Here is a 15,072-nt window from a genome sequence, read left to right on the forward strand (position 1 = left end):
CTCCCATCAGCCTCATTTTTTTCAAAGTTTAAATTGTTTGCTTTCTTATGGGTTGCAGGAGCCACACAGGTTTCAGGGATATTCCGTTTGCATTTCCACTTTCACTCCTTACTTCTAGGACTCCTCCAGGTTGAAATTATTGCCTTCCTCCACGCTTTAGTTCAATTTATACCTTCCCCCTGAAGCTTGCCTTGCCCATAGTAATTTTCCTTTAAATTTTCAGGAATTTGACTCTCTCTACCGCATACTGTTAATAAACTATCTGTTCATGTCTCATTTCCTGGTTAGAATTCAAAATCTTTGAGGGTAAGGGCTGGACTTCAGCTTTTTTGGTTTGTTTATTTGTTTGCTTAGAAGGGGACAATTAACATAATAATAAATATTTGTTGACTGAAAAAAGTCACAATATGTTTCATGGTTTCAGTACAACACAGCCAATATGTACATCTTTTTGGGTGTGCATATTAAATATTTTTCTTTTATCCTTTTTGGTCTCTGATTGTAATGGACAATTCTTGTTAAAAAGGTACCCTATGTAATCTTTTTAGAAATAAAAGATTAAAGGATGGCAAATGCAGGCCTATAGGAGATAGTGGAAATGGATATTTACAAAGTTGCTACTATGTGCCAGACACTGTGCTTTGCACTATAAAGATTTCTTTTGACAGACTCAAGAAACTGAAATCCAGCAAGGTTAATTTATCCAAAGTCCCACAAAAAATAAATGGCTGTGCTGAGTTTCAGAAACCCGGGTTTGCCTGGATGCTTGTGAGAATTAAATGACAAAATTGCGTTTAAAAGCACCAACAAATGTCGCTCTCACACGCATCTGTCCGGGAACTGGGTTTGCTTCAACAGTAGAGGAAAAAAGTGGGCTGAACTTTTTTTTTTCTTTTTGAGCTGTTTGGCATGTGGGTTATTAGTTCCCCTACCGGGGATGGAACCCATGCCCCCTGCAATGGAAGCACAGAGTCTTAACCACTGGACCGCCAGGGAAGTCCCTGGCTGAATTAATTATATATATTTCTAACTCTAAGAAAGTGTCATGTCTGATTACAATAATCCTATGCTCTTTTTCATATTCAGGCTAGAAAAAAATGCCAGGCAATCTCTCAAATCATGACTATCCCGACCTGCTCCCCCCTCCCCATCAGGTAACAATTTAAACTATACTTTCCAAGGAGAAAAGGGATTTAGAAAGTGGTCTTTAGCGGACAGAGACTAAAGGAACCCAATAATTTAATCCTGTAAAATAGAATTTACTCTGTGCCCAGGATTTTTTTCCGACTAAGAAATGCTTCTGATTCATGCGGAATTTTGCAAGGTAAACCTTAGGTTCTGATTGCAGCTGTACCTCTAAAGTTCGAAAGCAAACGGTTTTTCTCTCTATTTCTGTCCTCTTGCATCTCTCTCTCGCGGCCTCTTTTCTTTTAGGTTCCCCAAAGCCTGCTGCAGCAACACTGCAAAGTGGGGCAACCCAGGCTCATTTGCCTATCAGCAAAAACTCTTTGTATCCATCTGAAGCGACAAACCACACAACACGCCTGTCCCAGCAGCTTCGAACTTCAGGGCGGAGGACTTGTCGCAGCTGTGCCGCACGGCTCCCCCATCCGCTCCGCGCACCTGGACGCTGGCGGCGAGCGACCCCTGGCCATGACGTCACCGCACCTGGCAGCCGCCGGGGGCAGGCGGTGAGCCGGAACACGGCGGGGGCGGGGCAGGGAGGACCGAGGATTCTCGCGAGATTTTCCTCCTCCCGGCCCAGCTCCCGGCACCTTCCCGGCCTCTGTCCCCGTCTCCACCTCAGTCTCTGGCGTCGCGTTAGAGGACTGCAGGCGCCGAGGGAGCGGCGGGGGGCGGGCTCCGGGGCTGGGCTGGCGCTCCGGGTTGGAGCCGGCGGCCACGACGAACCGGCAGGTCCCACCCCGTGGCGGGAGCGATCGGGGGTGGGGAAGCCGCCGGCTGGGCGGGCGGGGGAGGGTGCTCCAGCTGCCGCGAGTGAGGAGCGGCCGCCGCCTGTTCCTCACGGGTGGCGTGGACGGGACTGGCCAGGGAACGCCGCGGGCGGATGGAGGCGCCTTCTTGCCCCGCCTGAGCTCAGCCGGGCTAGAGCCGAGCGGAGGGCCCGCCTCCTGCCGCCGGAGCGGCCGCGCGAGCAGCCGGAGGAGGAGCGGCGGGCGCCAGGCTGCTCCCCGCGGGAGCCCCCAGCATGGGTAAGGGACTCGAGGACGCTCCCGATTCGGGGAGACGGTTCCCCTTCTCGATCTCGGCGGGGAGGGGGCGGGGGTCGGTCCCTGCGCGGCCACACGGCTCGCTCCCCGCCGCCCCTCCTCGCCCTGCCTTCCACCTTGCTCTTCTGGCGGAGAAGTGCACCATCTCGTACTTTCCTCTCTGCCTCTTTACCTGGTCCCGGGAAAGGTGAGGGGATTGGGGGGGGCGCGGCCGATCACCTCGCCCCGCGCCTAGCTCCGCTCAGCCTCGAACCTTCCTTCTTCCCTAGCCCCTTCTTTCCTCCCCGATCCTGGTGGGATGGGGGAGGGTGATCGAAAAACTTGACAAACTAGCACTTTCAACTTCTTTATCTTCTGTGAACCTTTGTATAGATTGGCCTTTTAAAGCATTTTGTAGTTTGTTCGTTAGAAAAGGCAAACTTTTTTTTCCCTGCTAAAACTTCCAAGGGGTGCCGCAGGGGCAGGGAAGCTTGAGTATTTACTCCGTTTCTACCTGGGCAAGTGTGTTGGCACTTAAATATTAAACCTCTTCCTGAGAACTGGATTGGCGTTTGGTAGGATTTCTGCGTTGAATCCTTTGAGAAGCAGTTTCCTGTTTGGAGTTAGACTTCCTCGCTAGAAGGGGAGAAAAGTACAAGGCCTTATATGTTATTTACTATGTGCTTTAAAGTTTTTGTTTGGAGCTAGAGAAAGAATGTGTTGCAGCCTGGTTTGAAAGGGAGTTTTGTTGAGTAGTGTAACAATGTTTTTGATAACAAAGTTCGGTGTGGGCTTGGCACTATCTCCCTGAATCCTTTAAAAATGAAAAGCAGTTTAAAAGAGAACTTTTTCTTTTTTTTAAATCAAATGTGTGCCACCGTAAGGCATATGCATACTCTGTAAGAGTAATCCCAGTGTTGGTTTTGTAGAGCAATCAGAAGGACGCTATCACTTCTTGCAGTTGAGGAAAGAGTTGGTACTGCTTCATCTCAACAAACTATTAACTGAAATTAATAATTCATGAAGCTAACAAATGATTTAGGAGCAGGACAAATACAGAGTACTGCTGATGTGGCACCTACTGCCCACACACTGTTTTGTGGGAAATGCCTTAAGGATAGCACGTTTATAGACAGTCGCCTAGCTCTTCTTTGTTTTCTTAGACTTTCTACTTCTGTGCTCTCCTGTCTCCCTTTTGCTCTCAGGTAACTTTTGTACACATAGTGCTCTTAAACTTAGAAACAGTGAAACCTTTGCTACTTGGAACTTTCCAAGGAATTTCTTTCTAATTTATTAGTTGAGCTTACTGGGTAATTGAGGGTTTATCCTCTAAGCTTCAAATTATAAAACGACTTTGAGTGAAAATCATACTAAAATTAAATATGGTATTCTTTTCTGTTTTAAGTAGGATGCAGAATATAATTAAATCTTTTGATGACCTAGGGTCATCATTTGTGACCATCAGTTACTGTGGGCCGTGAGGATCTGTTGGATTGTATATAGGACTGTAGATCAGATTTCTTTGCATTTTGAAGTTATTAAGTAAGCATTTTTCTGCTTCCCTATTGGATGTGCTTGTCACTGTGATCGGTGTCCCCCTTCACCTTCCCACTGGTAATTTTTCTACGCCATTTTTTCCTCCAGAAATCAAATTTGTAATTCTGCATAAGGGTAAAAATGAGTTGACCCTTATTTAGTTGTGAGATCCTCTTTTGAGAAAAGTGAGTATCAATACTTGGACATTGGAGTATTTATTTTGATTGTTCAGAGGCCTTTTCTCAATGACTTTGCCGTGTTCTGGTTAGGTGAGTTGCCAGATTATCTTGGTCAAGTGTGATGTTTGTACACTCTCAACTTGACTATCCAGAATGTGTTTTAAAGGTTGATTACTTGGGTGCATTTGCAGTTAATTTTTGAAAGGTATTCGTCAGATATTGTCATATGAATGTGTACTTTAAATTTATTGGTCATGTATTCATAATAAAATTATCAAAATCACTTAAAGGGAGTTTTTTCTTTAATATTAATCTAACATACTTGGTTTTGCTGTCAGAAGTCTTTATTTCTTATGACTTAAGACGATAGCTTAAAATATTTACATGGTATTTTATCTGGTTCATCACGAAATGAAAAATCTTTTAATTTCTTCGTTTCAGAATAACTTGGATACCTATTAAGTGATGGTTTTTAACATTTAGGTGGTACAGCTAGAGAGTTAGAGCGTGCTTGGGCTCTGAACTGGGACAGTTTAAGGTCAAATCCTGGCTCTTCTACCTACTAGCTGTTGTGACTGAGCTTCAGTTTCTTAATCTATAAATGGGATAAAACTATCAACCTTATAGGTTGTTAGGAGGATTGAATGAGTTAATACTTGTAAAGTGCTTAGAACAGCCAATGTTGGTTGCTATTATTTTCATTTTCAAATAAATTTCCCTAAATCTTGCATCAACTTGAAAAAACAATTCTCAATATTTGACCTTTGTTAGAAGCATGATATTGTCTTTGAGGGACCAGTGGGATGAGATGATTTTGTATCAATGCAGAAACAGGAAGATAACTTCCAAAGTTTGATATACTGTGAGAAAGTTCATTATTGGTAGTAAGTTTAGGAAAAACTAAGTGGGATGAGTGTTAGTAGAGACTTATTTGAATGTTGTCTTAAACTAAAGCACTGTTTTTAGTTTCTGCATTTATTAAATGTGGAAGAATGCTTATCATAAGGAAATTTGAGGCCTTCCGTGTGGAAGAACTGGGGAGAGCTTGAAAAAGATGGTAAGACAATACTTATATTTCTTATTCCAAAAGTACAGATCTACATTTTGGAGTGGAATAAGACAGAAAGCAAATGGCACGAAGAGTTACTATATATAACTTTTTATTTCTGAAAAAGTAAGCAGATTTTAAGGATTGAATTTCTCTTAATTTTAGATAAGGTTATGAACTTTTTAGTTTAAATTATTTTTTACCACCTCACATATAATAAGTCAACATGTTTAAATTATGAGGCAGTTAATGGGCAGAAATATATACTTGGTTTAGAGATAATATGTGTACTTCTGTAATACAGTGATTTATTTCTTTTCTTTGATTCACTCTTTGGATAAAATCTTGATTCATACAAATAAGTAGTGGCAACTGGAAATTGCCTCCTGGCAGCTCACCTTTCAATTTCAGGATTTACTTCAATTAAACTAATCCTGAGCATGAAAGAGGAATATTAGGAAATTTTTGTTTCAAAGTTGGATTGGACTTTCCTGGTGGTGCAGTGGTTAAGAATCCATCTGCCAATGCAGGGGACACGGGTTTGAGCCCTGGTCCAGGAAGATCCCACATACCGCGGAGCAACTAAGCCCGTGCGCCACAACTACCGAGCCTGCGTGCCATGACTTCCGAAGCCCATGAGCCTAGAGTCCATGTCTTTGCAACAAGAGAAGACACCGCAATGAGAAGCCCCCGCTTGCTGCAACTAGAGAAAGTCCATGCACAGCAACGAAGACCCAATGCCGCCAAAAAATTAATTAATTAATTTAAAAAAGAAACAAAGTTGGATCACTAGCAAATCTAATAATCAGTTGTGTTCCTTAATTAGTAAGTACTCGTGATCAGATTTTTCCAAGGGTTCAAGTTTTGAATAGTTATAATTCCGTAAAATCACATTTAGGGTGAAAATTCACATTCATAATATTTTATATTTTCCTGTAGAAATTAGCCTGAAGTTTGCCATATATCTCTCGTAAATGAGGGGTTAGCAAAGTAAAATGATGTCTTATTCACTTAATAAGATGATCTAAATTTTAAGGCATTTAAGATAAGAAAGTTAAAAGCATGAAGTGCCTTCAGTTCATTCCATATTACCAATTGAAAATACCTTCAAATTTTTATTTATAAGTAATCCAATCTGTGATTTTTTTCCCTCCTCTCCTGTGTCATGGAATATTTTCCTCCATTAAGTGTATTTTAAGTATGATACCATTTTCTAATGTATTTAAAAAGTGGTGTCATGTCAAGAGGTTGAAGATAGGCAAAGAAAGGTGTAATGATTCTTGATTTGTGTGAGAACAGGACAGCTGCAGAAGCAGTTCCTAGGTAAACTGGTGTAAGTTGTGAAACATCTGAAAGTTTTCAGAGTTTCTGTTTAGAAAAGAAAGAGGGAATAAAACCTAATATGATGTGATTGAAATTTAGGTACATTGGTAATCATCATGATGGATCTGTGACTTGGTAGAGTTTGATATCCAACTACTAGGTAGGTTTACCTCAAGCAGGATTAGCTCTTTCTGGATGGAGAGGCCAGAACACTGGCCTGGAAATCTGGATGGAGGTACTATAGTTAGCCTCTCAGCATGAGGGATAAGAGTAGCAAAAGACAGTGTGCAGACAGGTGGAGTTGGCCAGGTTGGTGTGGGAGTGGGATGGTGGTGGGTAGCAGGTACTAGGTAGAGGTTCAGGCTGGCATCTTGGAAAAGGGAGGAAATGAGTTTTAGCAGTAGGCCTTGAAGACCTCGGAACCAGGAAGCAGAACCAGACAGGGTCCAGATTTCTTATGAGAGATACAAGGTAGCTATTTGTTCCCAGGAACAAAGTGAGCTTGGTTATTGGAATTGTTTAGGATGTGGCAAGCAGTAATATTGACAAGATACTAAGCTCCTAAGCTGTAGAGCTTATATATTTTCTGCTTGGCACTGCGTTGGTAGCTGGATCTATATGTGTGTTACAAGTGGCCCTGGGTAACTGGGGTGAAAGGAGATTCTCTGTCTCAATGCTTGAGGATATTTCTTGCTCACAGTCTAGCGCTCCCTCTGTTTATTTGATCTCAGGGATTTGATACATCTGCTCTATGCAGCTATTTATTTTTCACCTGTTCTTCTCCTTTCACACCCAAGGCAAAGTAGATTACAAAGTTTCAGCATACCCTTCTGTTTCAGAAACAAGTGCACAATCCTTAACAGTGTTAAATAGTCATAACTGCCAATATAATAATAAATGGGCAAGTAAGGCATAAGAAACTTGAAAGTACTACTAATTTTTGATCCCTGAACAATTTCACTGAAGTTGTGTTAGGCTAGTTATTAGGCTGGTTATTAGAGAGAGCTTTCTTGTTTTTTTTGTTCGTTTGTTTTTTGTATAGTATACCTGCCCTTTTCAGTCCTCCCGCATACTCCCCCCACACCATACTACCCACAGCTTTCTTTTAGATTTATGTTAGGTAGATGTTCTGTTAGATAGATGTTCAGACTAGTTCACAGGGTCATTTATTGCTACTATTAAGCAGATAGAATTCCCTTCATAATCTTACTAGGGCTTTTCAGACCCAAGATTGTGCTTCTCTCCCTCCCTTCCTCCCTCCCTCCCTCCCTCGGGTCTTCGTTGCTGCGTGCTTTGTTGTGGTGCGCAGGCTTCTCATTGCGGTGGCTTCTCTTGTTTCAGAGCACGGGCTCTAGAGCACGCGGGCTTCAGTAGCTGTGGTGCACGGGTGCACGGGCTTAGTTGCTCTGCGGCATGTGGGATCTTCCCGGACCAGGGCTCGAACCCGTGTCCCCTGCATTGGCAGGTGGATTCTTAACCACTGTACCACTAGGGAAGTCCCTGTGCTGTACTTTCAATTTTCAGTTCTAACCTTGGTTTTAGCACCAAGTGAGTTAGGTATTTTCTTTCTGGGCTCCTAAATGTTTCCTCCTTTGGGCTAAATTTAACTTTACCTCTTTTTTGTTTTTTGGTTTTTGTTTGATAGTTTCTGAAGACCTCAGTTGCCTGAATGTTCTATCCTCATACTTACTCTTTTCTTTCAGCTGAAAGTGTATTTATTGGTTGTTTGTACTTAAAGGAGCTTTTATTCTAATAAGAAACTCTGCTTTTTAAAAATTCATTATTCTAAATTGATATCTAGCCTGAAATGTTGATCTAGTGTCAGATATGGCCATGTTACGGACTCTTTTTTTCCTAGAACCTCTTTATACCACATTACTTTCCAGTGCCTCCAGTAGACTTGCATTTTTCTTTTTAGACTTGCATTTTTAATCTTTAAAATTTTGTATACTTTATTCAACTTTCCATCATGATCACATACTGTTTCTCTACTAATTTGCAAACCAGAGATGACTAACATGGGATCCTGAATTCCCGTATCTATTTTAGTGCCACATAGCTCAGGTTCTTTTTAATTTTATTTATTTATGGCTGCGTTGGGTCTTCGTTGCTGCGTGCGGGCTTTCTCTAGTTATGGCAAGCAGGGGCTACTCTTCGTTGCCGTGCACGGGCTTCTCATTGCAGTGGCTTCTCTTGTCACAGAGCACAGGCTCTAGGAGCGTGGGCTTCAGTAGTTGTGGCACGTGGGCTCAGTAGTTGTGGCGCACGGGCTTAGTTGCTCTGCGGCATGTGGGATCTTCCCGGACCAGGGCTCAAACCCGTATTCCTTGCATTGGCAGGTGTATTCTTAACCACTGTGCCACCAGGGAAGTCCCTCAGGTTGTTTTTAATGATTCAGTGTCCAGGTAATTCTCAGAGGGTGACTGTGTGGCATCTAATCACTAAGAGTTTCTAGGAGAAATATACTTTTAAGTATGGTAACAATAACAGTTACCACCAACGTTAAGAGAAAGGTTCTGTCACAAGGTCACATTGTCAAGGAAAGGAGCTTCGGATGAGAGATTAATCAAGAAGTATTTGCCTTAATGTGAGGAATGTGATTAATGCCATGCTAGGTGCTAGGAGAATTAGGACAAATATAAGTTTTGGTGCCTCAGATAGTTTACAACAGTGTTGCAGGTTGGGCATATTATTAGAATCATCTGGATTTTTAAAAATTTCACACAGGAGATTCTGATGTAAATGCTCCCATGTCTCCTTACCTACAGTTGTTGATGAGTGTCATCAGAGTGTTGGGATGGCTAAGAGTGTTGTGATAGGAATAAGAATTAACATGGTAGGAATAAAACTTAACATGTGAATCATCAGAAATCCAAATGAGAAACGGGAACATAGTACATTAAGAAAATATATTCCAGTGTCAGAAATGTTAAAATGTAATAAGAGAAGTATAAGGAAGATCAGGATATAGATTCCTGCATTGGAAGGCAAATAGGATTTGTTCATCTCTAAGTCTGACCAGTGACATAGTGAGTACTTAGCAGTAGCCAAGATATTTTTTTCTCTACTCCTGGTACTGTCTTTAGAGTGAAGCACACCTTCATTTGAACTGGTATCTTCAAGATCCTTTTACCTGAAATATTCAAAGTGTCCTAACCTTCTTAGTGTCTATCAGTGCCCCAGTACTGAGGAGGCCAGAACTTTACCTAACACCTAGACTGACCTTATTAACTATAAGAGTGCCATTCCTAGAGTATTTGTATTTATCATGATTATCGTAATAATCAAGTGCCAAATTGTTTGTTTTGGATTATAAGTACAGAAGTTCATATATTTGTAAAATTGAGACCATACAGTCTTGGCTAAAGTAGCATGTAATGTTTTTCGGAAACATATTTAAAGTTGGTCTTTCAAATGTATATTCTTCTGCATGTTTTTTTTTTCTAATTCTTTGTTACACTTTTAATTAGTTAGAAATGTGTTTTACTATCAAAGTTTTTTATTAGACTTTAATTAAAACTCCTACTCTGCTGCAGCAGAATGTACCCTGATGAGTATTTTGCCTTGCTCTTTTGGGGTGTGTGTATGTGTGTGCATATGTGCATGTGTGCAAGCTATTTAAGATGAAGACTGTATTTTTACTTACTTACCAATTAGAACATTCTTGTCAAACACATTTTATGAAGCAGTTAAAAAAATTACCTTAGTACAGCAGAAACTAACACAACTTTGTAAATCAACTATACTCCAATAAAAAAATTTAAAATTACCTTAAATGATGACAGTAAATCTGTTGAGAGTTCAGAATTTTCAGAATGAATGTCAAATGGAAACCTAAAGGCTATACTTTAAATTTCAAGATAACCTCTTTCCCACAAAAATTTCCTACATTTCTTGTATTCTTTATATTCTATACAACCCAACTGAACTTATGATTAAATCTCACAGTTTAAAGCCTAAATAAAAATTCCTTTGTTATTCTTTTTTTTCATATGTAATAACCTTACTTGCCCTGAGCTTATGGATGCCAGAGACCCCATCACTTATTTTATTCTAAAAAATTTAACACTTAGTAACTAGCAGAAAATTGGGAGCTTGCTGTGTGTCCACTAAGTCTGTGATTCAATAATATTTTAATTTGGAGTAATTGGGGTGGATGAGGTCTAACTTTCTTTTTACAGGTACGGTTGACCATTGGATAACACAGGTTTGAACTTCGCAGGTCCACCTATATGTGGATTTTTTTCAGTAGTAAATACCATAGTACTATAGGATCTGTGGTTGGTTGAATTTGTGACTGCAGAACCGCCCGTCCGAAGGGCCGACTGTAAATTATATTTGAATTTTCAACTGTGAGGAGGGTTGGCGCCTCTAACCCCCATGTTGTTCAAGGGTCAGCTGTGAACTCTTTAACCCTTTCTGTATGACTCATTGAGACTCTTAAATCCCTTTAGTAGAGAATCAGTAATCTGGGATATTAAACATCTTGTCAGGGGGATCTGCAGATTGCCTACTCCATGTATGTTACATTGATGTTACATACTTCTAATAAATAAAGGGGAAATTACTTATTTTGCATATGAGACAGTTCTGTATGATTCTCCAATTTATCCTGTTAAATAAATTGAGGCATAAAGGCTTAATTTGCTCCAGAAAGTTTGTTTAAAATAACTTGAACAATGTTGTTGAACTGTAAAATTATATAATATTAAATGGGTATCATGAAGCAAGTATGCACATGGTCTTTGAGGCATACTAAATTGATAAATTACATGTATAATTAAAATTTTTCTATAGCCATGTTAAAAATACAGCAAAGGTGAAATTAATTTGGATATTATGGGTATGTTGTTTTAAAGAAAATACATTATTTCAACATGTTCACTATAAAAACTTATTAATTAGTATATATTTTTTTCTGTTTTTGGAATCTGGTGTGTATTTTACATATATATAAAACATCTTAGTTTGGACTAGCCGTAATTCACATGCTCTGTAGTCACCTGTGGCTGGTGGTTACCAGCTGGGAAATGCAATTTTAGAATGTAAATCTTAAGGGTTTTTGTGAGTCTCACAAGAGTATATATTAAAATATTTTTAAAGTATTGTGCAGTTAAAATTGTTATGTAAGGAATTGAACTATTTTAGGGTTTGTTAATGGTAAATAAACCATTTTTGGCCTTATCTGATTAGTTTTGTATTAGATATTTAATTATTTATCTTGGATAAATAATTTATTGTAATTAAATAACAAGTATATTTTCTCATGGAAAAAAATGCTCAGTTTAATAGATTGCATGTAATAAGCTTGAAGTTTAGTTCTTCTAAATTGATTTCATGGCAGTCGGCCTGTTGGTATATTGGAGAATTTGAAGCTTTTGAATGACATTTGGTTTGACATTTGAATGACTTGAGTGTATAATTTGGCCTTAGTAATAAGAGAGCTGTTCTTTCAGTTTATAATGCTTAACTTCAGAGATAAGTAAGATTTAAGTGTGACATTTCACAGACATGAATGCTGTTGGTAAGAGCTCAAAAGAAAAACACAGACATAATTATTGGGGAATAAGTTCTCAGAAATGACACGGGAAAAATATTTCAGAAGCCTGTCAGTTTTAAACATGTAAAATTTGGCATGGACCTATGTGATGGCATTGTTCTGGGTAAAGTGTCTATATCTTTTGTTGGATTTTCAGTGAGGTCTGTGATCAGAAAAAAGTTCTGAAGGACTGTTAAATAGCTATTATGTGATTTTTTTACCCCCCTACATTCTAACATTTCTAGTTTTTTAATCATATTCCACACTAATTGTTTTTTCCATAATAATAATAATAATTCTAATTCTATCTTCTCAGTAAATACTTTGGTTTAAATTTGACAGTGTTTCTTGAGATGTCTGTATCTATCAGCACAGACAGAAGCACTCGATAAGAAGGTGGGCAGGATCCTCACACTCCTGTTGCTTAATCGTTAGTGGGGAGATTGTAGTATATTATGACAGGTGTTAACATTTAGTGAATATTTATTAGGTACTTCTGTTTAAGGCACAGTTTTAGGCACTTTATAAGCATCATCTCATTTAATTCTCACAACAAATCTATATACATTTTTGTGTACTGTTATTTTTCTCATTTTACAGATTAGGAAGCAAGCACAGAAGTAGAAAGTAATAAATACTGAATCCAGGTACTCTTAATCACTATAAAATGTAGAACGAATTCCTAACTGTTCCTCTGAGAGATGTCCTTTGGGTTATGGAAAATAGGTATTTCTGATCCTCCTTATCCTGCCCTGCTGTTTTTTTGGGTGTATCCAGGTCCTCGAACAAGTGCCTTTTAGTAGCAGCCACTCCAATATTTGCTGAATGAATTTTTTTTTTTTTTTTTTTTGGCTGCGTTGCGTCTTTGTTGCTGCGCGTGGGCTTTCTCTAGTTGCGGCGAGCGGGGGCTACTCTTCATTGCGGTGGGCGGGCTTCTCATTGCAGTGGCTTCTCTTGTTGCAGAGCATGGGCGCCAGGCGCGTGGGCTTCCGTAGTTGCAGCACGTGGGCTCAGTAGTTGTGGCTCGCAGGCTTCAGAGTGCAGGCTCAGTAGTTGTGGCACAGGGGCTTAGTTGCTCCGCAGCATGTGGGATCTTCCCGGACCAGGGCTTGAACCTGTGTCCCCTGCATTGGCAGACGGATTCTTAACCACTGTACCACCGGGGAAGTCCTGAATGAATGTTGAGTATGATTATACTTGTGCCTAAATAAGAGGTTGTTTTTTGAATATTTATTTATTTATTTGGGTGCACCAGGTCTTAGTTGTAGCATGCAGGATCTAGTTCCCTGACCAGGGATCGAACCCCTGCCCCCTGTATTGGGAGTGCAGAGTCTTAACCACTGGACCACCAGGGAAGTCCCCAAATAAGAGTTTAAAATTTTAGACAATGTAATATCTTTCATTTCAATGCTCCAAATAGCTGTTGAGTACATACTGTATGTCAGGCATTGTGATGGGATTTGGGAATACAAAGATGAGTGAAACATAGTCCCCTGCTCTCAGTCCTGGCCAGATGGTGTTTGGGGATCATTTGTATTTAGCACTTCTTTGATTCTAAGAATTTAAATTATTGGTTTTTGTATGCATGCATTTATTTTTGGTGAATGCTTAGAAACATAAGATGCTTAGAGATTTTGGTGGATGCTTAGAGAAATTCAAATAATTACTTCATATTTTTTCTTGATTCTGATTATTCTTATAGGTTCTTGCAGTTGTCTGTATAACTTCATTATGTTTTTAAAGTCTGCTTAGAAAGTGAGTAAAATTGTCTTTTATAGCAACTTCCCACTTTTTGGTAAGCTTAATATTCCTTTTTAGCTGATATTTTGTTAATTATTATCATTTAGGAAATGCTTCCAATGCTAGACATTTTATTGAACATTTAATCCCACAAGAGCATTCTGGGGTAAAATATCACTGTTCCCATTCTTCAGATTCAGAAATTAAAGTTAAAGAGATTGTTACTCACCCAAGGTCAGACAGGATATGGAGAAGGCAGAATCAAACTTGCATTGATCAAAGCATTTCCTCTTAATTATTTTTTAAAACGTTTTGGGAAAGGAGAAAAATGTTGAGCTAGACAGAGCAAGTAACATAAATTGAAATAATTATGTCAGTGTGGTTTAAAAATGAACCTTAAATATTTATTACCTGAAAATTGTGAGTTGGTGTTATACATTGTTCATGTATTTGGGTAACTATTTTCTCTTAAAAGACAACAAATTTTAACTGTGTGTTACACATTGGTCTTTTACTCATTTATCTAGTAGGGTATCAGAGGATTCTTTCTTTCCTTCCTTTTTTTTTTTTTGGTGAGTATTATAAAACTTCATGACAAATATTCATTGATATTTAAAAAAATCTGGCTTGAAATGTGCTTAAAACTAATTTCTAGTGTTTTTTCAGAGTTAATAGTGGATTAAAAATCTGAGGAATATTTAATTGAGTTTTCCAACTTATTTGCTTTTTAGATAGATTTTGTATGTTTGTTTTTTTTAGGATTTATTATTTTGGGAGGAGACATTAATCACATGTATATGGTAATTTCTTTGGGGCTAATTCTTAATCAGTTTTTGTGAGATTAAATCCTTTTTCATTTTTGAACTTTGCTTAAGGTATTTTTGTGGGTATCTGTCACCTATTGATCTGATTTAGTAATGTTTAAAGGAATGTAATACTGTGTAAAAACTTCCTCATACCACATTTGCTTTTCTTCTTTTTGAATATGTGGTAAGAGTATATGGTACTTTGCAAACTTTCACACTCTATTTGAAACACAGAAAGGAGGGGTGGGTTTTCTATTTGATATCTTAAGAATGACTGGATTTACTTATCTCTGCTGAAAAACATAAGAAATGTTATGCTTATCAGTTCTGTGTTTAACAAGCTTGAGGAAGTAAATGACAGAAATTCTAATATTATACATATAGCTAAAAGAACTTTAGGGATGATACTGTGCTTGTAATTAGTGTTTTGACTAATAGCTCTGGGTAACTGTAGGGGACCTAAATAATGAAATGTCATTGGTTAATGACATTAAGCAATGCTCATCAGTTTTTCATTTCTCCATTTATGGTAAAGATAGTCCTGGAAATAAATTTCTGGTAAAAATTTTTGGTTTATGGTAAAAGAATATTTAATCCTGAAAATAAAAATATTTTAAAAAAACCTTTTTTTAAATAGGAAATAAGAAGTGGAAGCATTAAATTGTTTTTTATTATATAACTACTTCTTTGG

General features: G+C 38.8%; 1 protein-coding gene across 1 annotated transcript in view; it reads left to right on the forward strand.

Annotated features, from left to right (window-relative positions):
- Positions 1-1,964: 1,964 nt before the first annotated feature.
- The window catches only part of CD2AP (CD2 associated protein), a 106,284-nt gene continuing 93,176 nt past the window's right edge, over positions 1,965-15,072 (forward strand). Inside the window, exon 1 of the mRNA XM_082848590.1 lies at positions 1,965-2,213. Within this exon, the coding sequence (XP_082704716.1) occupies positions 2,210-2,213 (4 nt within the window). The 5' untranslated portion in view covers positions 1,965-2,209. The remainder of the gene's footprint in view (positions 2,214-15,072) is intronic.

This window comes from Leucopleurus acutus (assembly GCF_964270905.1).
Source record: "Leucopleurus acutus genome assembly, chromosome: 10".
In the NCBI taxonomy this organism is placed as follows: domain Eukaryota; kingdom Metazoa; phylum Chordata; class Mammalia; order Artiodactyla; family Delphinidae; genus Leucopleurus; species Leucopleurus acutus.